The sequence below is a fragment of the Cibotium barometz genome, chromosome 45, assembly GCF_041138505.1.
Source record: "Cibotium barometz isolate CiBa-2024 chromosome 45, ASM4113850v1, whole genome shotgun sequence".
NCBI classification, from domain to species: domain Eukaryota; kingdom Viridiplantae; phylum Streptophyta; class Polypodiopsida; order Cyatheales; family Cibotiaceae; genus Cibotium; species Cibotium barometz.
Window position 1 is genome coordinate 32,798,068 of NC_141090.1, and position 26,567 is coordinate 32,824,634.

Below are 26,567 nucleotides of genomic sequence, written 5' to 3' on the forward strand. Positions count from 1 at the left end.
GGCAGAGGGGTCGAACTAGAGGAAGATGCGCCCACGCCGTTGGAGGATTACAACTCACAGAGAAGCAGCAGACAACAACACACAGGCGGCAAACAGCCCCAGGACCTCAACCCATTCAAAGGCTAAAGCAAGGGACAAACCGTGTGAAAATCGAAGGAGGGGTCGACCGTGGAACCAGAGGAAGATGCGCTCCCGAGTCCCGGCCGCGGTAGAGGGTTATAAAGAAGCATGAGGCTTGGCCAATAGCACACAGGTGGAAAGGCATGAAACAATGCAAAGGGGTCGACCGTCGAACCGGAGGAAGATGCACTGCTCCTGAGTCCCCCCCGCGTTGGAGGGTTACTACAGAGAAGCATGAGGCTTAGCCAACATCATGTAGGTGGTACATAGTTGACCAGGGCCTAAAACAGGCGGTACATAAGAGTAGGGCTCAACGCATGCACATTGTAAAGGAGTCAATGAGGCGGTAGATAAGAAGCATGCAAGATCTAACAACTAAAGCAAGGAGGAGGGACTTGGGTAGGTGAGGTGGTAGGAGCATAGGGTCTTAACTTGATTTCAGATTCGGTGGGTGATTTGAGTGAACTTTTCTGAACTGGTCACATCGTCTTTTCTTGAAACTGACGAAGGAGTTATATCTTGGTCATAGTCTGATTCCGAGTTTGAGTCTGGAAAGGTTCTTCCTAAACTATCGTTCTCGAAGGGTAATATTTCAATTACTACTTTACTGAATTTCATTCATTGAGTATTTGCTTAACTAAATTCAAAACTAATCACGAAATCCTATGAGGAATAAATTAATCATTTATCTAAAATTCTGACTTCGATAGTTTTTTTTGAGTTTTCTCATTACCATCCTAGAGAATATGAAACGGTAGAATTTTCTCTCACAGAGTATTTACTTATTCATTTACCAATATTCATGGGATTTAAACATAGGATTAAAGAGAACTCTTATTTTGATATAAAAATTCTATATGCATCTATTTATGCATAAAATCCAACTTCTATGGAAATAACACTTTTATATAAAAGAAAATCCTTATATGTATCTATTTATGGCTAAAAATCAATTTTGATGAAAGTAACACTTTTATAATAATAAAATTCTTTTATACATCTATTTATGCATAAAAATCAATTTTGATGAAAGTAACACTTTTATAATAATAAAAATTCTTTTATGCATAAAAATCAATTTTGATGAAAGCAACAATTTTATAATTTAAAAAATTATTTTATGCATCTATTTTGGCATAAAAATCAATTTTGATGAAAGTAACACGTTTATAATTTAAAAAATTCTTTTATGCATCTATTTTGGCATAAAAATCAATTTTGATGAAAGCAACAATTTTTTAATAAAAAAAAATTTTATGCATCTATTTATGCATAAAAATAAATTTTAATGAAAGTAACACTTTTATAATAAAAAAATTCTTTTATGCATCTATTTATGCATAAAAAAAATTTTAATGAAAGTAACACTTTTATAATAAAAAAATTCTTTTATGCATCTATTTATGCATAAAAATCAATTTTGATGAAAGTAACACTTTTATAATAAAACAAAAATCTTTTATGCATCTATTTATGCATTTACTTGGGTTTAGTGCATATACATGGCCAGTCATGCATTACATGTGAGCATAGCGATGATTTTGTTGAGGTGAGGCTTCATAGGAGAGAGAGGATTATGCATCTCTTATGCATATGGATCTAGCAAACTTTACATTTGATTTCGATATTTTCCTAGATCTAGTGATTAGAGATATTGACCTATCTTTGGATATAGGTTATGTATGGATTCCATTGATGGATACAGACCATGATCATGGTGATGATTTTAGAGATTGTGAGGATGACGTGGTGATTGAACTTTGGCCATGGTCTAGGACCTTGGCCATGGGCTCAAGTATAAAAGGCTGCTCATGGGCTATCATTGTACCTTTAACTTTTTTACCTTTATACCTTTTGAAATCTTTTGACATCTTGGCTCCTTTCTTGGAGATGGCCTTTCAAGGTCTAGGTATCATGGCAAGCTTGATAGCCATCCTCTTGGTGGGAAGTTAACTCACTTTAGGCATCATGCCCATTGTATGAGATTATCCTTAATTTTGTATTAATTCATGATGATTTATCCCTGATGTGAGCTTTATGATCACACCATTGCATGGAAGAAGATGATGAAGAAACCAATTTAGAGAAGGCCGATCAAGTGCATGAGGAACATCAATCCAAAGAAGATGAGTCATCTATCAATCATGACAATGCTTCATTGGATAATGATAGTGATATTGATATGTAACCCCATATTTTCATTGAGCTTCCATTAGATATAGATATTCATGAAGCAACACATATGGATCTATTACAAGATGGGATAGATTCATAATATTGACATTTTTTCCCTTCAAAAGTTTTCAACTATCTTTATTGTTTTGCTCAAAACATTGCTCCGAGGGTTATAATGGATGTTTTTTTTCAACTATGATCATTTTCTATCTGTATGTGGAATGTATAACTTAAATGCAGCACTCAACAGCTCTCTGGAATTTTATGCAGCAAGAATAGCAACAAATTTTCGCTGCTATTTTCATTGTTGAGTAGCAAAATTATAGTATAGCAGTGATTTTTTGCTACTATTTTCGTTGCTCAATAGTGCAATTTTGTTGTTGGGCAACAAAACAACAACAAAATTTTGCTACTATAGTCGCTACTGAGCATCAACATAATTCCCCGACATCCCAAAAGCATAAACATTACTGGAATGCTGCTATGTCCTCGACATGTCATAGTGAAAGAGCTACGTTGCATTCAGGCTAAAAATAAGGCACCTTCAAGAATGTATGTGTGTGATGGCTTCATGAATATATATTCTATATAGACTTAGAAATTTAGAAATTTGGGGTATCTTTTGGATTTCTTAAATAGAATGGTAGTACCTAATGTATTTCTGGTGAATCTTTCTTAGAAATCTCAAAAAACTATATAAAGTTGGGTGAATGTTCTTAAAAATGAATTTATAAAATAGCCAACAAAATTTGGACCCCCTTGAAAAATAGCCACAATTGGTTATATATAGTCCCTAATGGTTTCCCTCGAACTTATATTATATGACCCATATAATGTTTTCCAAATGCATAATACGTGATTATTCATGTATATTATAAAGAAATTTACAATCAAAAAGATTTCCATTAAAAAAAAGCCTATGTATATGGTTTAAAATCCTTTCGCTTGAATTACTTCTCACTGTTAGGGTGGTAGAGATATAGATAAAGATAGAAACATAGAGAATGCTATAGAATTTATAGAGTTCCAATGTGTGTGAGAGAGATAGTTAATTGGTTTTACTTATATGCACGTGCATGTGTGTGTGCAATTATCTCACTACTACATGTTAGCCTAATACCGGGGCTTATACCGGCGCTATTTAACGGGGTCTAAAAAAGCCACGTCATCGGTATAAGCGCCGGAACAGTAGCGTCGGTATAAGCGTCGGGTGGTAATACCGGCGCCTATACCGGTTAATATACCGACGCTCACCGGGGGTAATACCGACGCATAAACCGACGTCTATACCGGTGCATATACCGTGTTATATACCGGGGTCAATACCGGGGTATATACCGACTTTAATACCGAGAAAAATACCACTGTATATACCGACGTCAGTACCGGGGTATATACCGACGCTGTAGCAGAAATTTTTTTTTGGGCAGAATAGTGCTCCCTGGCTGTTGCCTAGCTGCCTGCAATGAGCAGGATCAACAACAGCAAACAGACAGCACCATTCTGTCTAAAATAGAGCACAAAAACAACTGTGCTCGTTTGCATATTTTCCTGATCGACAAACAAGAAATTAAATTAAACATTAATACTCAAGAATGTTTTGATCATATTTCATTAGTTTGAAGGTCATCTTACATCATGGTAATGCCTCCCAATTGACGGTCTCTCCTTCTTCTTCAAGCATCTCAAACAAGGCCACAAGGCCATGTTTGTGAGCGTACTTCTCCTCTCGCCTACTTGGTGGGCGATTCATGGCCAACTCCTGCACACACGATTAACAATTATAACTTTTAGAAATCAACATTTAGCCCACATACATACATTTAAATAAATAAAATTGCTACAAACACTTACGAATTCATGGCGCATGGTTTCGTAACCACCACTCCCGAGATGAGAAGCCCCTACTGTTTGGAGTCTTGCCCTTGCCGCCTCTCTTTGTTGTTGAAACCTGTCTGGTGTCTCGGTGAGCTCCTGAGCAATGGCTGCCCACTCCCTGTCATCTAGCCAAACAGGTTTCTCCTTCCCCTCTCTAAATGCGTCCCTCGCCTCTGACCTACGATGCCCCATCAAAATGCGAGCTGTATACTGTATCCACTCATTAGAGACGACATTCATAGGGTCAGATGGCTGGAACTCTTGCTTTATCTTTGTGTTTATATAATTTTTCTTCCCCTTGTCTTGTTGATCCCATTTAGTCATGACAGAGTCATGAAACTGTATAGTGCACAATTGTCGAATGCGTGTCTTCATTGCCTTCCCTGCACTATCCATTATTGGTGCCCCATCCCTAATTGTGTAAATCTTGCTGTTGTCATGGTCATGTGCACCCGAGGGAGTGGAAGGTGACCCTATGGGTGTGCTATCAACAGATGAGAGCGAAGGACGACGCTCACGTGGTGGTGGTGTCACAGCATCTGTGGCACTACCACCACAACAACCTCCCCCTGAAGACCTACTACGTGAGCGTCGTCTATGTGAAGAGGTGGTAGATCGAGCTATAAGAGGAGTGGAAGGCTATGTGGTATGAGGTGTGGGAGCTGCTGTCGTACCCACGGGTGTGGGAACTGGCGTCGGGAAGCCAGATGGTGAGGCAGATGTCCCTGCTCCAGAACCCCAATAACTCTGAGCCATGGCTCTCTGCTCTGGAGTCATGGACGAAAGAAAACCATATAACTGCTGGGGACTCATGCCCTGCGGTGTAGGATTAAATGAGAAATCTGGACTGTAGTTGTAGGGCGGTGAGTCACCCATGGCCTGTTGGACAAAAAACCATATGACAAACTTGTGCGAAATGAAAATTACACGGTAAACAATGAATGAAAGAACCATAAGACAAACATTAACAATGATAAACAACATTGGTAAAACTATATCAACTTGCTCCTACAGTAGTGATTATGATGGTAAACATTAACAATGGTAAACAATGAAAGGACCTTCAATGTCATAAAACCATTACAAATATGTCATAACTATTTGCATAATCATTAAGATACATCATTTTAAAAATCATTATCTATTCTATCATCCTCATCAAGATCAGTAGCCCCAAAGAGATCTATCATCCTCTGGTTCATAATTTGACCGTTGAGAATGTCGTGGTTGATGATCTTCATGTTCATGCTCCTCGAAGAGAGCTTCTTGTTGCTCAATGAAGGCATCCAACATTTCTTCCATTGGACCTTCTTCCATTTCCTGACCTTCTTCCATTCCCTCGGGTGCTGTTAATTGAGCTCCATCTGTCACTCCCTCCTGCGATATCCTCATCCTTTGTTGGGGACGAGAATTCACAGGCGCAATGTTATCAAGATGCGGCTGCACACTTGCTTGGTTGTACGATTGAAACCGTAAATTTTGCAAGCGCTCCATTGGAAATATGCCAGCGTCATGAACATGCTCGTTGCAAATCCTTCGTTTTCGAAAGATTTGGTACTTACATCGCATGCATGGACACGCTATTCTCTCTTCAAGATTGAGAGGCTCCATCTAGCAGGATAACATGTATATGCAGCTCATTAAACACAAATCATTATGCATTACACAAAGCACTATGTAAACCATAAAACAGGGCTTCTTTTTCCCAGCCGCGAGGGAGATTTTAAAAAATAACATTTAAAGCGTCAAACGGGCTTCTTTTCCCCAGCCGTTGAGGGAGACTTGACAAATATTTAAAAAAGCGTCAAACGGGCTTCTTTTCCCCAGCCTTGAGGGAGACTTGACAAATATTTAAAAAAGCGTCAAACGGGCTTCTTTTCCCCAGCCGTTGAGGGAGATTTTAAAAATAACTCATACATTAGCTTATCTCCTCTCCATACAAAGTTAAATAGAATTTGAACAAGGATGGAGAGAGAAGCTATCTCTATTCATAAATAGCTATTTATAAAGGCCTTATGCAATAATCTAAATGCATAGTATAAGTATAAGCTTGCATAATAAGGCTGCAAGACTTATGCATAAGCTCTATGCATAAGCCTTATGCATAAGCCATATGCATAAGCTCTATGCATAAGCCATATGCATAAGCCTTATGCACACGCTCTATGCATAAGTCTTATGCATAAGCCATATGCACACGCTCTATGCATAAGTCTTATGCATAAGCCATAAGCTCTATGCATAAACCCTAAACCCTCATTCAAGATGCCCTTGCCTTTTCTTTGCTCATAGTCACCATAATTCCCATGCTTTTCTTGTGCTTGAGACTTCCCAAACTTGTCCTCCATCACACCAATCCGTGAGGATAATGTTTCAAAATGAGAATCAAGCTTGGAGTCTAAGGTCTCCAACCGTTGTACAAGCATTTGCACGAGGTTGTCATGGTTAACCGCCGCTTGTGTCCCTTGAGAAATTTGATTTTGTACATTGCCCCCATTGTCTTCATTGATGAATGCATCCCTTGCATCCATATTACCTTCCATGTCCTCATCACCAATGATCATTTCTTGCACAACATCCCCACCCTTGCGTGGTCTTCCCTTCGGCATAGTGAAGAAATGCAAGATGTTGGTAGAATGCCCAAATGATGTCGGAATTGGACAAAAGAAGGTTCTATGGGTAGGTAATGGTGTCTACTATCCTCCCAAATGAACACAGTAAGAATTAGGTGTGGGCAAGTACTCTCTGTTTTAGGGTTTGTGCGGGACAGCTGAAAGTAGTAATCTGGCTCTAAAACGCAAAATATATGTCGGAATTAGGATTTTGACGGCTCTATAGAAAGCTAACGGAAGATAGAACCTACCCCTAAAAGCATTTTGATTCAGACAAAGTGGAAGTATATTCTGTTTGACTTTGACTAGAAAGTCAACATGACTACTTTGACCGAGATTGTGATATCCGATTTAAGGGGTTCTATGGCTCATTTGAAAACTCTCAAGGAGTAGAATAGAGTCGTGTAATCACTCGGACCTAATCCCAAAAACCCTAGGACTGAATTAGGGTTTTGTAAAATCCCAGAAATTCCCAAAATTCGGTCCCAAAGCTCAATCCGGCTACAAATGATTAGTGTTTCTCCCCTTGGTAGTTGTGAATAACTCTTCAAGTGTATCCATGGGGTAAATCTCCAATCAATAAGCTTGTTTGGCTCCCTTGTTGGAAAAATTCCGCCAGAGTCTCCTTTGTAATTGGAACCAAATCTCAAATGAAAATGCAACTTCTCAAATCACAATGCAATACTCTTTGTATCCCACAATGTCATGAAAGATCATATGCACTCTTTGTCCATCAAAGCATTTGCAATATCCACACAATATGATGGAAAAGGGGCCCCATTGCCCAAATGCATCCACAAAGTCGATGGTGAGGATTGTTGAGGACGCGCGTTGAAGCTTGCCGATCTCCCGGCCAAGCTCTTCTCACCCCTTCACCGAGTTTTCCTCCAAGGTGAAGGTTGAGGCCATTTCTTCACACCAGTGTACCTAATCCCCCTTTGTACCGCTTTACCAAGCAATCACGGCACAAAGAGTTCAAGCCATTCTCCCCTTGGCCTCTCCAACCAATGCCAAGGTACCCTCACACATTGCTAGATTCTATAGAAACTTGAAGTGGTAGCAATGGTGAGTGTAGGTACAAAATGATGTGGATAATATCAAATGATAGAACAAGTTTGTTGGCTTACAAGTATTGAGCATGACTCATGCCCTTTTACAATTTAGAACTCATCAATAAAGCATGGACTCATGCCTCAATCCATCATCCAAAAGCTCCAACACAAACCAACAATTCACAATGCCCTCACCATGGCATTTGCATAAGCATTTGTTAACCACAATCAAGGCATTTGCAATTGCATTCCAACAATCCCTTTCACATAAGCCTTATGCACACGCTCTATGCAATTACGCTCTATGCATAAGCCTTATGCACACGCTCTATGCATAAGCCATATGCACACGCTCTATGCATAAGCCTTATGCATAAGCTCTATGCATAAGCCATATGCATAAGTCTTATGCATAAGCCATATGCATAAGTATTATGCGTACGCTCTATGCATAAGCCATATGCATAAGCTCTATGCATAAGCCATATGCATAAGTCTTATGCATACGCTCTATGCATAAGTCTTATGCATACGCTCTATGCAAGACTTATGCATAAGCTCTATGCATAAGCTCTATGCTATATGCCTTATGCACTATGCTAACCCTTAATCCCATCACCCAATGGTGTAATAAACATGATCTTGTTTTACATGGATAATAGATCTTACCTTGATAACATATATAAACTCTATGAATAAAGAGAATACCTTATGCATAGAAAAACAGAGCATAAGACTTATATGTTATATGTATAAGAGAGTAAAAACATTCAAAAAGCTTTCAACAAGAAGGCTACGCAAGCTCTATGTACAATGTCCATGCAAGCTTTCAAGAAACCTATGCATAGAGATTTTATAAGCTTGTAAGAAACCTATGCATAGAGATTTTATAAGCTTGCAAACTCTATGCATAAAGCCTATGCATAGAGCTTATGCATAGAGATTTCACAAGCTCACAAGCTCTATGAATAGAGCTTATGCATAACGCTTGCAAGAAGGCTATGCATAGAGATTGCAAGCTTATTATAGGTTTTATGCATAGATATTAAATTAATCCTATGTGTAAGCTTACAAGAACCCAAAACTAACCCTAAACCATAAAACAGGGATGCAATAATTCATAGAAAATAGCATAAACAAGAAAAATCGAAAGAGGATCTACCTCTTTTTTGCAAAGCTGAAGGAGAGGATTGGTGAAAGATTGGTGAGGTGAAAGAGTTGCAAAACAAAATATTAAACAAACTAATTAGTAAATTAAACACAAGAAAAAGAACTAATACAAAACCCTAAAATCTCTATGCATGCATTAGGAGATCTATGCATACATAGAGAGCTCTCAACATGCATAGAGAGCCAAAAAAACACAAAACCCTAAACGTCCTAATTCTTAAATTAAAAAGTAAAAGCAATTGCAAGAACATATTAGGAGAAGGAGAAGAGGAGAAAAGAAGAAAGAAGGAGAAAAGAGGAGAGAGGAAAAAAGAGGAGAGGGAGAGAAAGAGAAGAGGGAGAGAAAGAGACCTTCTTGACCTGTAACGCGCCTTCTCTGCGAAAAAACCAGAAAATAGGCTCTCGGCTGTGAAAAACTTACGAGCGCCGGTATATGCTACGGAATATACGTCGGAATATACGTCGGTATATGCTATGGAATGTGCGTCGGTATATACGTCGGAATGTGCGTCGGTATAGGCGTCGGTATACGCGACGGGACACGAAAATTTGAAAAAACCCCGCCCTACTTGTCTCCTCCAACATTACGACGGACATACCGACGTTCGACATTTGCGTCGGTATTTTAGCGTCGGTATGCCCTCAAGCTCTTGTAGTGTCTATGACCACCCTAGTCACATATGTGGACCAAGTGTGTGCACTTAGCACCCTATAAGTGTTTGTGTTGTTATTCTCTATGATCACCCTAGTCACACATGTGGACCAGGTGTATGCACTTAGAACCTTGTGTGTGTATGTGTTGTGGTTCTCTATGGTCCACATATGTGACCACCCCCTAGTCATGTATTGTTCATGGCACAAAACACAGAAGCCTTGAAAGATAAAAGTAGAGGAGAATGTAAGGGTCATGTGACTTTTCACCTCAAGACACCCCAAGTAAACTCTCTTTTATGGAGATCTAGGATCCTTAATTGTCTCTTTTATTGTCACCACAAAACAAGCTTTGCAAATGGGTGGGGAGCAGAGAGAGAGAGAGAGAGAGAGAGAGAGAGAGAGAGAGAGAGAGTTATGGAAATCTCAACCTCTACGTCTATGCCATAGTGAGAGAGAGAAAGAGGTGTGTGTTTATATACATATATACATACATGCATGTGCATGTGCATGTTAGAGAGAGAGAGGGAGGGAGAGAGTGAGAGAGAGAAAGAGGGGTGTGTGTATACATATGTTAGAGTAGGGAGAAGTCGGTGTGGCAACTCCCTAATACTCTAAGAGCTTGGTGAGTTTCATAGCCTTCCTCTTCTTGGTGGGAGTGAGGAGTAGTATTGTGTAAGAGGATGTCTTGGATGCCCCGCACCAACAATTATTTGATGAGAATACTGAGTGCTAGAAAGTAGGGGGAAGGCAGGGAAAAAGTAGTAAGAGTTTGGCTAGGTGTAGAAGAAATTGTGGGATATTACTTGGAAATGTATGTATGCAATGGGCACATACGTTCAGAGGCCATTCTTGGGGATATGCATACGACGCAGAATGACATACATGCATTTAGAGCTCCAAACGAGCATGGTTAGGTGTGAACATGCACGCGTAGAAGTGAAAACACGTGTGAATAGAAGTGGAAACGTGCATATGCAAGTATGGAAACATGCGTGTGCATAAGTGAACGTGCATGCCAGATTATTAAAATATGCTATTGAATTGTAAAATAAGTGATACTTTTTGAATGTTTGCTCTTTGTGATTTTCCTATGATTGCTACTAGATTCCCACTCTTAGTTGGTCCTCTTTTTTTTTTTGTAATTCTCAAAAAAATATGATCTATCTATCTATGTAGCTCATCTTTATAATTTTGTGCATTTTGATTTGTTGAACTCATCTTTATAATTTTGGGCATCTCGATTTGTTACGTTGTCCTATTGTACATTAGCACCAAAAATTTGGCATGTGACATTGAATTAATTGTATCCTAATTATTTTTCTTAGAATGTATAATGGGCATAAACATGGAAATATTGTTGAGTACAAGCCTAATGGTGGTAGGCTTTGATGTTTTTTGTGCGAAATAATAGGTGGCTTTGCATCCAAATTAAGCATTGGGGTTTGAATGGGTATAGATTGACTCTTTTTCTTAGATCGAGAGAGTAGGCTACTTCAAATTTTTTGATATTGCAAGGTGAAACGATTTTGGGTCCTATGTTCCTAATTCTACAAGATCATCTTTTCTTCCACAAAAAATTCTAATTGGCATATTTCTGATTCTTATTATGTCTTCTTCATATATGGATTTTCGTCCACTTCTACTTTGCTTGTAATGCTTCTTGGCCATTTTGTTTTGTAGAATCTTTTTTTCCCCTCCTTCGACCAAAATTCACCACAGAATTATGCATGTCTTTTCTACAAAATGATTAGGCTTTTTGTGTGGGTGGTGTATATAAACCGGTGTTTCTTGCCAAAAAAATAATAATAAAATAAAAAAATAAAAAATAAAGAAAAGTGTGCAGGAGAGATTTAAAAATTATCAAAGAATGCTTTCAAGGTGGATATTTTCTTGCTCTCTCTACCAAAATCACTATTTGGCTTGATGATAAAGATGGAATAATTGGAACCAGGATGTAATAGAGAGGAACACCCAAGAGGATAGGTTTAAATTAAGATTCTGCCCACCAACCTCCGCTGGGCACGAGATGAGGGAGACGGTGGAGTCGAGCAGAGATGAGACGGTGGAGAGAGAGTCGAATGGAAGGCCTCTCGGCGAGCTCTCTCTCAGGCACGAGAGAGAGAGAGAGAGAGAGAGAGAGAGAGAGAGAGAGAGAGAGAGAGAGCCATTGCTCGGGCTCTAGAGAGAGAGAGAGAGAGAGAGAGTGCCATCCGGAGAGCCAGAGCATGCTCTTTCTGGATGAGAGAGGCAAAGCAAGCGTGTGCCAAAGGGACAGACACTCGACACTATTGTCTCGGGGATACCATGCGCGAGAGGGAGAGAGAACAGGGAAAAAAAAAAGCAAGATCTCCACGATATGCCACGCGTAGAAAAAATAACCTTCACGAAAACTCCAAAAAAATACTCCTTCTTTCATCCCAAAGGTTGGAGCCCTTGTCAAAAGAAATTAATCAACTTTGACCTCAAATTACCTTGGAGCCCTTCTACCAACTAATTAATGTGAAACAAAATTTTGGTCCCATATTGAAGATGACGATTACAATATAAATAAATGAGGCATAAAGCCTTCCACGATGAGGGCTCCATTGAAGGGATCATGTTAAACTTCCGTTTATACAACCCAAAAGTTCTTTTTTCCCCCCCAAAAAACTCAGATTCTCTTTTTAGGATAAACGTTTTTCTAACCTTTTGGAAGGGTCTTCAAACTTTAGCGCTATTAGTCCTGACTCTTGAGTTGTTGTGGCTTTTGAGAACATAATTGTTTTATTTTATTTCCGAATTCAAAACATTATATCTAGAACAAGCTATGATATGTGAAGGTTTTAAGTGTATGCTTGGGATAGTTTTATTATATATGCTTGGATAGTTTTATTTATTTTGATGCACTAATATCGTGCAAAGCCGTTGTGTTTTAGCAGAGGGTGATGGTGTAGGAGCCACCGTAGGCACAACCCTGGGTGCAGCCGGAGCAGTCGGGGACGCGGTAGATGGGGGGCTGGGGGCAGCTGGCATCGGTGCAACCGCCAGTGGGCAGGGTGAAGGCGTCGATGATGGAGATATCATAGTAGTCCAGGTTGTTTCCGCCGTCCACAGTAATCTCGAATAGCGTGGCCGGCTGCCCGCTGCCGGTGCACACCAAGCCCCCACAGTCGCCCGAAGCGCAGCTGGTGCCGGATCCACTGCAGCCCGTTCGCCCCCACACTCGTCCGGACCAGCCAGCGCCTACCGTGAGCACCCACGTGCCACCCGGAGCCAGCTCCGAGCCTCCACCACCAGACGCCGTCGACCACGACGCCGGCCACACGGTGTAGGAGCACTGATTCACAACATTGAAAGTGGTGGCGCTGCAACCTGCAGCAAAATATAATCTTAATTAAGCTGATGCCATTGACAGTAATCGAATTAGCCACGCACAGAGCAGTAAACTAGCTAAGATAAATCATCCGATTTATAGCGATATTAAGATAACCACATAATGCAACATTAATCACACAGCCAACAACCGATTAAAAAACCTGGCATTACACATAAGATTGACATCATCAAGTACCTGATACTGCGCACAATGCTGCTATGATGAGGGGGGCCCACACTAGCTGCGCCATACGTCTAACGCTGATGACCAGCAATGTATTTGATAAGTTGGTTGGTATAATTAATTAGCGACAGGCACGATGATATATGATACACCGCACAGCAGTGGGTGTAATATCTATACAGGATTAAGGGAGAGTGGCCCTCCCTCCAAGTGGGCATAACCTAATCATATGTTTATGGTTGTAGTCAGTCACCCACCCTAACCTAATCACAAGGGATAAAAAATAGTTGTTTGATGGATGGCATCATGGGGCCCTCCCTCCACGTGGGCAAAGGAGGGGGGCCTATTTCAAAATGGCCACTCCTCCTTCAAGCGTGAGGAGGAGCCAAATCTCACATCTTCCAAAGCAATTTTGAATTTGAATCTAAGAAGATCTCATCTCACATCTTTCAATGAAATCTTTGTATACATGCTTACATACCTATAGATACACACACTTATATATATTATGTATGTTTGTGTATCTATAGGTATGTAAGCATGTATATCTAAATAGTGTACATGTGTATGTGTGTGTGTGTGTGTGTGTGTGTGAGTGTGAGAGAGAGAGAGAGAGATTACATGAAAGATGCGTAACGCTCATGGGCAGGGTGAAGGCGTCGATGATGGAGATATCATAGTAGTCCAGGTTGTTTCCGCCGTCCACAGTAATCTCGAATAGCGTGGCCGGCTGCCCGCTCTGCCGGTGCACACCAAGCCCCCACAGTCGCCCGAAGCACAGCTGGTGCCGGATCCACTGCAGCCCGTTCGCCCCCACACTCGTCCGGACCAGCCAGCGCCTACCGTGAGCACCCACGTGCCACCCGGAGCCAGCTCCGAGCCTCCACCACCAGACGCCGTCGACCACGACGCCGGCCACACGGTGTAGGAGCACTGATTCACAACATTGAAAGTGGTGGCGCTGCAACCTGCAGCAAAATATAATCTTAATTAAGCTGATGCCATTGACAGTAATCGAATTAGCCACGCACAGAGCAGTAAAGTAGCTAAGATAAATCATCCGATTTATAGCGATATTAAGATAACCACATAATGCAACATGAATCACACAGCCAACAACCGATTAAAAAACCTGGCATTGACGAGAGCGAGCATGATCAAATATGAGCAGGTACAGAGCCACCGCTTCGTCGCTCGTCAAGGAAAGAACCGACATGTTGCAGCAACACACCGAGCGACAGGCTTTGACAGGGTCAAATCAGGTCTTGGACCTGTGGCGTCAGGCTTTGGATGCCGTCCCCAAGGAGTTCAGGTCGCGTGAGATCATGGACCTGGATTCGCAGGCGTTGGTCCCGGTGGCGCAAGACATGCCCCCTCTTTTCAATCATACCGCCCAACCGACTCCTTTGCTTCAAGATCCCGCTTTTCTTCATCATGCATTGGCGGACGCGGAAGCAGAGCGCAATTTTCTCAGAGAAAGAGTGGCCTGCTTGGAGCGACATGGGGCCGCGCAGATCTCCCCGTCTCATACTGCAGAAGCATCACACCAAGATGAGGCAAATCGCCAAGTCCATCCCCGCGGAGGTGCCATGCAAACCCCTCCCGCTCTGCAATCACCAGATGGCACTCCAATGGCTGGAACTACTCCACTCGGAGATCATCAAGGTAACTCTTATGCCAATATCAAGCTTTTTCCTCCCTCTGATGGCCTTAAGAAGTTAGAGCAGGAATACTCTGTCCGGGCGGTGGTGGGTCTATTGTTTGACCCCCGCCCCCCCTGGAAACCCTAAAGTCTTGGGTAAGACAGTCCTGGGGCCCATTGGGGGTTGAAATCTCCACTGCACAGGTCCTCCCCAACAATTATTATCTCTTCCTCCTCAAGACCCCAGAGATGGCCCTAAAAGTTCTGGGGGCGGGCCAATGGCTCATCCGTAACAACCCCCTGTGCCTTTCCAGATCGTCCCCAAGCTTCTCGACTGAAGGGCCGAAACCGACCCTTTACCCTGTATGGGTAGAGTTCCCTCACCTCCCCATGCAATACTACCCCTTCTTCCACAAGGTAGCTGAACCCCTTGGGAAAATCCTGGGTAGACGACCTCAGCAAGACTTTAATCCAAGATGGCACCCCCAAATCCTGGTGGAGATGGACTTGGAGGGGCCGTTCCCAGCCAACATCGAGATATACAGAGATGACGGGATTACCCTAATTCAGGCTGTGGTGTACAAACACCTTCCGAACGCATGCTTCCACTGTAGTCTTCAAGGTCATGCCATCAAGGTCTGCCCAGCCAAACACCCGCAGAAGCAGTCTGCGCCCATCCAGACCACAGCCAAAAGTGGGACAGGCCCCCTCCAAGAAAAGGAAGAGTTCATCCCTGTCTGCCAAGAACAAGAAACGTGGAGATCCCCCCAAAAAAATGCAAGGAAGGAAAGGGAACAGATTCGCACCACTGCTAAATTTCCCTGAGTCGGAGGTCGCTGAGACGGCCGAATCATCTGCGTCCTCCTACCATCAAGCCCAACCTAGCATCGACATAAACAGGCTGGAGAAGGAAGTTGACTCAATTAATGCCAAGGATTCGACCTCGACCAAGGATAAAGGCAAAGGGAAAAAAGTAGATGAAGAGACTCATCTCATCTCCTCTACCCCGGCGCTGATGGAATGTCAAAAAGATAACAAGAGGAGTAGAGATCACGTGGCAAAATCCCCGGCGGGTACTCCTCAGTTAGAGAGGTGCTCTACCGAAACTGGTGATAGCCGTTTTTTCGGCTATCCACATTACCACAAGGAGCTACCTCGGCCAAGGAAAATCATATAAACTCTTTGTCATAAATACCTTTTCACTGTAAATAGGCGTGTGTGCGTTAGGGACTTTATCCATATCTTCTATATATATATTTTTTTGCTAGCTACTCATCAAAAATACATAAAATTATTACGGCCCATTTTGTGTAAATATTTCATTTCATATAAGGGCCTAAATATGGGGGTCTCTATTTTCTCTAATTATGTAAATACTTCATTAGGTGTGTATATTCCAAAACCTAAATATATTTTTATTTATTTATTACTATTATTATTATTCTTCATAATACTTTTAGACCATCATTGTACATATGCTTCAACTTCACTATACATAAGTAAATCCTATGCCCTCACATTTCTATCCACACCATGTAGAAAGCCTACTACCCAAATTACTTTTTCCCTTAGACTATTTCATCTTTTATTCTCTCATCTACCCTAAAATAATGAGGGTCTCCCTCCCTTTTGACTTCCATAGTTTAGTATTTTTGTATATATTTTTTACTATTAAATATTTTATATATTTTTATTAAATACTTTTTTATATATCAATTATTTTTATATATTTTATTCACAATTAGATCTCTTTTTTTATTTATAATAACCATATTGTCATGATATGTTAACTAGTTAAATACTAGTTTGTTTTTTCTTATTATGTAAATCCTGTATAAAATAGAAAAAATCTCCTCCATGCAAGTGTCCACATACACTTGAGTCTCTAAGGTCAGGGTATGATGTATTGGGGGGCTCACTCTTGGAGCTATCAAGAAATTCCACCAATGGGGACCCACACAAAGATTTTAAAAATTCAGAACATACATGATTCTGCTGAATTTTTTGCGCCCACCTCCACTCCGAATTTGGACTGGTCATCAAAAGACAAAAGTTAGCTCCGGAGCTCAGGAATATGCTCAATTTTTTTGAGAATTTTTGGAGCTAATGGCGGTGAGATATGAATTTTTTATTGGACCCTAGTCTGCCTACTTTTTGGCAAGGTACACCTAGTCTCTTCTCACCTCCCTTAAACACTCATCACCTACATACTTACTCATTCCTTTCTCACTCCATCAAACCTGCAAACTTCATGTCCTCTCTCACCCTCTCCACCTTTTCTCTCTCCTTCCATCTCCATTTGCTCTCATTTCTACTCTACACCCATACCTCATTTCCATTTCTCTCCCTACTACTCCCATATTACTAAATTATTTTCCCAATCTCAAAAAATACATAAAAATTCAGCATGAATGTATCATATTAGCCTCTACAAATATGGGGTTTTCATCTACAAAAATCCCCATGTTCTTCACCTCAATCAACTTTTGTGGCGTCAAATGCAAGAAGGAGACCGGCGGATCTACACATGGGAGAATCCAAGCTTCTTCGAGCTTTCAACCACACAAGGATCTTTCCAAATCTTTACTCCTCACACTCATTTTGTACATTGTATTACTAACCTTTTATAGTGATTACTAACTACTAACCACTAACATTTGTAAATAAGCACGCACTCTACTACTTTTGGAGTAGGCATTATTACAAGTTATTTGCTCAAACCTCTACATCACACTCTCCTCTCATCTTCAATAATTCTCTCACCTTGAGCCCACATCCATGTGACTCAAGGGATAAGAAGAGGCCCACTCTCAATTCAAAATAAAAAATCCATAATCTATGATTTTCCATAATAAGATTGATTAGGCTTAATCCTAATTGGGGCTTCTCAAACCTATAAATAGAGCCCCCTCCATTCCTTGTAAAGAAGGAGATTACACACATTGTACACCACTCCCAACTCTAGTGTGTAAGGAGATAGTGAACCTTGAAGCTTGAAGCTAGTTATGTCATTGTGAGGGCTTGAGTGATGCCATACTCCCTATCATAATTGTATCTTGCCTTTGTGCATAAATAAGATTAGTAGTTTGGGTGCAATTGCATACAAATCTTGGACTCCTACATCTCCAAAGTTGATTTAGCGAAGCGGTCCAATTTTTGATTTAAGGTAAATTTGATCCTTTTATTTTGTGGTGTGATTTTAGGCTTCATGGCTTCACGGCTTGTTTTTGATTTGTTGCCTTTCAATTCATGGTAAGAGGGTTGTATGGTGAGAGGGCTCCCATAACCTTAAGATCAAGTGCATTAGCGACCGACAACAAAATCAAGCTTATATTGTCTCTCTAAGTTCTTCTCCAAGTTTGGTGTGCATCTATTTGTGTTATGCTAGTCTCCTCCACACATAATACCATATGTTATGAGTGTTTGTTGAGAGTGTGTGTATCTTTTGATTGATGTATATGGTTAGCTTGTATTGATTAGCTGCAAGGAAAGATCTTTGGTGTCCTAGTTCACACACATAACTAGGTGGTGCCCCTTTTCTTGTTGGGTGTGTGGTTTTGGGGTTCTTATGTTTGTGTTGCGTTGTGCCCCAAGCCCACTGAGCAAAGCCTTGAGGAGTGCTTAGAGGCTGCTCTTCTTGTTGCCCGCCCCGGACTGCCTCAATTTTGGTGCCCCCACTGAGGATCGAGCAGTTTTTAAATTAAGGTACATCGATCTCTCTAACACATAAATTTCCTTGTTTGCTTGTTGGGTATCATATTTTAAGAAGGAAAGTGGTACTTTTGTGTGATCTTTCATGAATAATCCACCTCCTCCTAATCCTCTTGGGATTCAATTCAACCAGTTTCATTGGGTGCACTCCATTAGAGTGAATGTTTGCATTGATAGAAAGATTTTCTACCAACAACGCATGGTTCTTCTTTTTGGTCCAGAAAGACTAAGTGAGATTTTAGCATCACCTAATCCTGTCATACTTCCCATTGTAGATTACACCATTTCCTTTGATGTGCATATTTTCATCTTGTTTTAGCTTAGTTTTATGAATCAAGAAGACTTATACCGTAGGCCAATCTCTTATGCTAGGCAAGAAATACACATAGTTGTTGGTAGTAAGTTACAATTTCAGCGTGTCATTCGTCGTATGTTTGGACCTAGGCAAGTAGCAGCCATTAATGCCTCAGTTAATCCATTTATTTTGCCTTTGATTCGTTATGACATAAGCTTTGACGTCTACATTTTCATTCTACTTTGAAAAAGAAAAAAAAAAGAAAAAAAGAAAAAAGAAAAAAGGAGTGAGAGAGAAAGAGAGTGAAGGAAGACCTTTGTGCAATCATATTTGTGCTTCCTTCTTCTCAAGCATGGATACCACTAGGTAAATGAGTGGCTATCCCTTATTCTTTGGAGAGCCCGGTGAGGATGCCGAGTTATTCTTATCAAACTTTAGAACGGCACTCCACATAAAGAAAGTGGTAGGAGACCAAGAATGCTTAGACATGTTTGAGTTGGTCCTACGAAGAGATGCTTCCACTTGGTTTCAATCTCTACCTGCACTTGCACGAGTAGATTACAAGGGGGTCATGCAACTTTTTAGAGACAATTACTTCACTCCTTTGAACACACAAAAGCTATGGCAAGAAATAGTTGCTCATAAGCAAAAGGATCTAGAGGACTACTTGAGTTATAAGCAAGAATTCTTACGTCTTTGGACTACTTGAGTTATAAGCAAGAATTCTTACGTCTTTGGACTCTTTGGTTGCGTAGTCTTCCTAACCCTGGAGATGGTGCTGAATTCTTGAAAAAGGAGAGATTTATTGCAGGGATGTACCCATCACTAAAATTGCAAGTAGAGTCAGGAGAGCCCACAACATTTGATGCTGCTGAGGCTAGGGCTACCAAGAAACTCCGAAAGATGAGGTGTATGCTTGGAGGGGGCTTTATCTTTGATGACTCAAAGCCTAGGGAAGAGGTACAGTCTTGTACTCGTAGAGAATTACCTGAGGTCACAGTCGAGGTGATAGAAAAGTTAAATGAGTCTTTAAATAACTTGTCTATCCACTTTGCACAAGCTGTGGAACAGAAGGGCCAAGCTCAAAGGGTTGAAGAACGAGAGCAATGACCTAGGCGACTCTTGCAATGTTGGAATTGCGGAGAGTCAGGGCATGGGATGTATAATTGTCCTTGGCCTCGTGGGGAGCCAGGGAAGCCCAACATGAATTATCCAGTGATGAATGCAGGTGAAGGCACTAGTCAACAACAACCGATGATTTTGCAGAGGCCCAATGCAACAAGACCACCTCCACGAGGAGTGGAAGGAATGCCACCCTTGCCGGACCCAAATGTACATGTGGTAGAGGTAACACAGGCCAAGGAGGTAGACATTGAAGCAAATGGTGTCAAACGAGGGCATGGAAAAGAGAAGGAAAAGGAGGGTGTGGCATCACAAAGTGACCATGGACGAGGAAAGAAAGTGAAGGAAAATAAGGAAGTCAAGAGGAGACGACGTCATATAAACCTCCAAGATTTTCCCCTTGGACATAGTATGGCTCCATACAACCTTTTGGAAGACATGAGAGGTAAGGGTCCTGATATCTCGTGGCCTCGATTTCTAGCCTTATGTCCACAAGTTAGGAGGGAATTAACAAAGGCCGTGAGCACTAGGAGAAAAACAAAAGAGAATGTGCCTGTTGTAAAAATTTCACAAGCCGACATGAATGAGGACATTACACCTATATTAGATTGCTACATCAAGGGAAGGCTAGTTAAGAAGGGTCTAGTAGATGGGGGTGCACAAATTTGCATCATGACAGAGGACCTTATGCAAAAACTAGGCATGCATATTCATGAAACACCTGAAATTAAGGTGAAAATGGCAAACAATAGCAAAGCAAAGTGTCTTGGGATTTGTAAGAATGTTTCTGTGGAAGTTTTTGGCATTAAGAAGGTTGTTGATTTTTATGTTATGTCTACCAAGGGAAGTGGTTATCCATTTATCCTAGGTAGACCATGGCTAATGAGAATGCGAGCTTTGCAGGATTGGGAAAATGGAAAGTTAATTTGCAGGAATGAAAATCGTAAGAAGATTATCTTTGACATGAAGGAGCAACGACAAGAGGAGATGAATGAAGAATCTTCTCAAGGCGAAACAGAGGAGGATTGGACCGATGACGCCTCAGCGATGACGCCTCAGAGGAAGAAAGCAGTAGTAGCACTATGGGCGAGGAGTCTTCCATTGAAGTCATGGGGGTAAGATTCAGAGCAAAAGACAAAGAGACACCCTGCCAAGGTTTGGAGGAGGTAGGCTCTCAAGAAGACCAAATTGTGCATGATGAAGAAATGTTTGATGCTATGCTCTCAAAAACGCTTACATCGGAGGAAGGAGAGGAGTTTAAATGTGTACTAAGGAAATTTCCCAGGGTTTTTGCTAAAGATTACACAGATGTGCGTGGCGTAGAGGCCATTCAACACAAGATCGAGCTAAAGCCAGAAGCCAAACCTAAGGCACAAAAGCTACGAAGACTAGGAGTCATCAAGGAGCAAGCACTACTCAAAGAGGTGAGGAAGCTTCTAGCAGCGGGATTCATATATCCTGTAGAAAATGCAGAGTGGGTCTCTCCCGTCGTGGTCACTCCCAAGAAGAACGGCAAATGGAGGGTGTGTGTGGACTATCGTCCACTCAACGAGGCGACAAAAAGGGACCACTTTCCTCTCCCATTTCAAGATGAGATCCTAAATGAGGTAGCAGGTCATGAGAAGTATACAATATGTGATGGCTACTCGGGTTACTTTCAAATTGGGATTGCATTGGAGGATCAATTGAAAACAACCTTCATCACTCCTTGGGGTTGTTATGCTTTCAGAGTCATGCCGTTTGGTTTAACCAATGCTCCAGCGACATTTCAACGTTTCATGAACATGGTGTTTCAAGCATTCTTTGGGAAATCCATTAGAGTGTTCATAGATGATTTTTGCATCTATAGCTCTAAGTCATTGCATGTGCAGAGGGTGGAAGAAGGCTTGAAGAAACTCTACGACATGGGGGGCCAACTCAATCCCGACAAATGTCATATTGGTGAGGATGAAGTAATCTTGCTGGGTCATAAGGTTTCTTCCAAAGGCATTGAGGTGGATCCTACAAAGGCAAAGGCTCTTATCGACCTACCATCTCCAAAGAGTCTCAAGGAGGCCATCTCATTCATTCAAAAGGTGAAGTACATGTCACGCTTCATTCACTTAGCCTCAGAGTTACTTCACCCCTTGCAAAAATTAACTCAACAAGTAGAGTTTGCATGGTCTAATGAGCTTGAGGAGTACTTTTGTAACATTAAAGTCATTTTGTCAGAGCTACCAACACTCATGCCTCCTTGTTGGGAGTACACTTTCTTTGTTAGCTCTAGTGTTGGAAAGGAAACAGTGGGTGCAGTTTTGTTACAGCAAGATCCCCACAGTACTAGGATGCGGCCCATCTACTTTGTTAGTAGGGTCATGAATGTCTTGGAGAAAGGCTACACGGAAGCGGAACTCATGATGCTTGCTCTCATCTTTGCGGTGAGAAAATTTAGATCCTACTTGTTACCAAAACCTTTTGTAATTCTCACTACAGAAAATTTGTTTCCTTGGGTGTCTTCTCAAATGACTATCAGTGCTAGAATCACAAAGTGGGTTATGGAATTGCAAGAATTCCAATACTCTTTCAAGGTAGAAGATAGTGTGCGTGCACAATTGGCAGGGATTCTCACTTATAGAGTGCATAAAAAGGAGATTAAGGTGCCTGAAGTAAAGACCCCACCATTGCCACCACCCAAAACTATACCTAATGCATTCACCTTGTTCTTTGATGGAGCTTTTAGAAAAGCCACAGGTAAAGTAGGGGGAGGGCTGGTGCTGCTCAACCCAAATGGAGAGGTGGTTATGAAGGAGAAGGTCAACTTACCAAGTTCTACTAGCAACAATGAAGCAGAGTACGACATACTACTTCATGGTTTGAAGGTGTGCATCAATCAAGGGATACAACGTCTCCTGGTAAAAGGGGATGCACTTCTTATTGTAAGGCAAATTTTAGGCATTTGGGCATGCAAGAATGAAAGATTAAGGCAAAAGGTTCATGCTATCCGTAGGCTGTTTAATCAATTTGAGGAGGTGCAATTGTATCATATTCCTAGGAAACAAAATGAGGATGCTGATCTACTTGCACAACAGCTGTTGCATGTGTTAAGAAGGAAATGCAAGTAGTAGTCTTGGCTGCAGCGGCTATTAAGCAACCACGGTACCAAGGAATGGAGGCACTGGATCCCATAGTGAGCTACATCTTGGAAGGTGAATTCCCACAAGACTTCACAAAGGCACAAAAGAGGAGGCTCATGAAGAGGGCAAGTTCTTTCTTGTTCTTAGAAGGTGCCCTCTACCAAAAAGGAAAAGATCAAGTGTGCAGAAGAGTACCAACAACCAAGGAGATTCCAGCCATTTTAGAGGGTTTGCATGAAGAAGCATGTGGTGGCCATTTTGCTCAAGAACTAACTGTGAAAAAGATTTTGCTTGCTGGGTATATTTGGCCAAGCTTACATGTGGATGTCCAACATTGGTGTAGGAGCTATCATAACTGCCAAGTCAATGGTAATAAGAGGTTGCTACATGGTCCACGCCAATTGCAAGTGGTCCATTTGAAAAATGGGGCATTGATGCTATGGGTCCACTACCTAGAACTAAAAATGGAAAATTGTACATCTTAGTGGCCATAGACTACATGACTAGGTGGGTGGAGGCTCAAAGTGTGGCAAGGGTGAATGGAAAGACTGTAAGCAAATTTGTTTACACTCATATATGTTGCAGATTTGGCACCCCCTTGGAGATTGTTTCTGATAATGGTCCAGGTTTTAGAAAAGGTTTGCTCACCGAAGTTTGTGAAGAGCTTCATATTTCACATTGTCATAGCACACCCTACTATCCCCAATCAAATGGGTTAGTAGAGAAGGCTAATGGTGTCATTGCAGGAATCATAAGGAAGATGGTGGAGAACAAGACGAAGCTTTGGGATGAGTTCCTTGATGGAGCACTATGGGCATACGGACTACCTACCGAGAAGCAACGGGGTTTACGCCCTTTCACTTGGTTTATGGTCAAGAAGCATTGCAGCCTATTGAGCTCAACATTCCAACAATGCGGCTACATGGAAAAGGTGGACTAGGAGATCAAGATGCATGGGTAGATCAACTTCTCACTTTAGTTGAGCTAGAGTGGAAAAGAGAAGCTGCATACGAGTGCTATAAAAGAAAAGCCATGCAAGCAGCACAGAAGTTCAATGCAACTTTGAAAGACAAGGGCATCAAAGAAGGAGATCTTGTGCTAAGGTATGACAATCGACTTGATAATCGGTTTGATGCCAAGTTTGAAACTAGATGGCAGGGATCATACATTGTCAAGAAGGTTTTCAACTCTAGCTATTATCAGCTCATGGATTTGGATGGCAAAGAACATTCTAAGAAGGTTAATGGCTACAGACTCAAGCCATACTTGAGTTGCATTCTACCGACAGACTTACAAAAGCAACCAGAAAAAGGAGATAAAAGGGCATGTAAGTTATGTGGTTTGAGTGATGGATGTGGTGCAAAACACAAGGAACAGAAGAAAGATGGACAAGAGAACCACATTACACCACTTGCTTTAGAAGGCCTACATTATGATGGTACATGAATATACCATCATCTAGGGGGAGGGCTAAATGATAGCCGTTTTTTCGGCCATTCACATTACCACAAGGAGCTACCTCGACCAAGGAAAATCATATAAACTCTTTGTCATAAATACCTTTTCACTGTAAATAAGCGTGTGTGCGTTAGGGACTTTATCCATATCTTCTATATATATATTTTTTTGCTAGCTACTCATCAAAAATACATAAAATTATTACGGCCCATTTTGTGTAAATAATGGGGTTTCCATCTACAAAAATCCCCATGTTCTTCACCTCAATCAACTTTTCTGGCGTCAAATGCAAGAAGGAGACCGGCGGATCTACACATGGGAGAATCCAAGCTTCTTCCAGCTTTCAACCACACAAGGATCTTTCCAAATCTTTACTCCTCACACTCATTTTGTACATTGTATTACTAACCTTTTATAGTGATTACTAACTACTAACCACTAACATTTGTAAATAAGCACCCACTCTACTACTTTTGGAGTAGGCATTATTACAAGTTATTTGATCAAACCTCTACATCACACTCTCCTCTCATCTTCAATAATTCTCTCACCTTGAGCCCACATCCATGTGACTCAAGGGATAAGAAGAGGCCCACTCTCAATTTAAAATAAAAAATCCATAATCTATGATTTTCCATAATAAGATTGATTAGGCTTAATCCTAATTGGGGCTTCTCAAACCTATAAATAGAGCCCCCTCCATTCCTTGTAAAGAAGGAGATTACTCACATTGTACACCACTCCCAACTCTAGTGTGTAAGGAGATAGTGAAGCTTGAAGCTTGAAGCTAGTTATGTCATTGTGAGGGCTTGAGTGATGCCATACTCCCTATCATAATTGTATCTTGCCTTTGTGCATAAATAAGATTAGTAGTTTGGGTGCAATTGCATACAAATCTTGGACTCCTACATCTTCAAAGTTGATTTAGCGAAACGGTCCAATTTTTGATTTAAGGTAAATTTGATCCTTGTATTTTGTGGTGTGATTTTATGCTTTGAGGCTTCATGGCTTGTTTTTTATTTGTTGCCTTTCAATTCATGGTAAGAGGATTGTATGGTGAGAGGGCTCCCATAACCTTAAGACCAAGTGCATTAGCGACCGACAACAAAATCAAGCTTATATTGTCTCTCTAAGTTCTTCTCCAAGTTTGGTGTGCATCTATTTGTGTTATGCTAGTCTCCTCCACACATAATACCATATGTTATGAGTGTTTGTTGAGAGTGTGTGTATCTTTTGATTGATGTATATGGTTAGCTTGTATTGATTGGCTGCAAGGAAAGATCTTTGGTGTCCTAGTTCACACACATAACTAGGTGGTGCCCCTTTTCTTGTTAGGTGTGTGGTTTTGGGGTTCTTATGTTTGTGTTGCGTTGTGCCCCAAGCCCACTGAGCAACACGGGAGCCTTGAGGAGTGCTTAGAGGCCGCTCTTCTTATTGCCCGCCCCCCCGGACTGCCTCACTGGTAAGAAATGAAAATAGTTTCTCTGAACGTAAAGGGACTCACCGACCCTCTAAAAGCCTTGGCGGTGAAAAGATGGCTGCACAGTATGCATCAAGATGCAGACATCATATGTCTGCAAGAAATTAAAGCCCAAGAGGCAACTCTCATGCAGAGGCTAAAAAGCATTGACTCAAGCCGTTTCTGGATTACTACATCTCATCCTACAGGATCTGGGGGCTCAGCCTTGGGCATAGCAGAGAAAATGAAGGACATCTTACAGATCATCTCTGAGCCCTGCAACACCCACTGGCTAGGGGTTAAATTGGGGGGACCCAATCCCATTAATGTCATTGCCATCTACGCTGCAGGCAATGCAGCGAACCGGGCGATAATTTGGCAATCCCTGTAGAGAGTGGAAGGTCCATGCATGCTAATCGGAGACTTTAATATGGTAGAACAGGTGGAGGATAGATTCAAAGGCCTAGGACAAACCATTAAAGGCCAGGAGAAGGAGCAATGGTCGCAGCTTAAGGCCATTCACTCTCTGCTAGATATTGGTGAACAAGGCAAATTTACTTGGCAGAAC

The 26,567-nt window shown here is 41.4% G+C and overlaps 2 protein-coding genes across 2 annotated transcripts in view; both read right to left on the reverse strand.

Annotated features, from left to right (window-relative positions):
• Positions 1 to 12,542: 12,542 nt before the first annotated feature.
• Positions 12,543 to 26,567, reverse strand: part of LOC147612667 (thaumatin-like pathogenesis-related protein 4) — a 43,783-nt gene continuing 29,758 nt past the window's right edge. Inside the window, exon 3 of the mRNA XM_086782834.1 lies at positions 12,543 to 12,557. The gene's annotated coding sequence lies outside the window, so the exon portion shown is untranslated. The remainder of the gene's footprint in view (positions 12,558 to 26,567) is intronic.
• LOC147612668 (thaumatin-like protein) lies at positions 12,573 to 13,341 on the reverse strand. The gene is made up of 2 exons (XM_086783561.1): positions 13,212 to 13,341; positions 12,573 to 13,012 (listed from the first exon to the last, which is right to left on the reverse strand). Exons 1-2 carry the CDS (start codon positions 13,264 to 13,266, stop codon positions 12,573 to 12,575), a joined length of 495 nt encoding a protein of 164 aa, XP_086639687.1. The 5' UTR covers positions 13,267 to 13,341.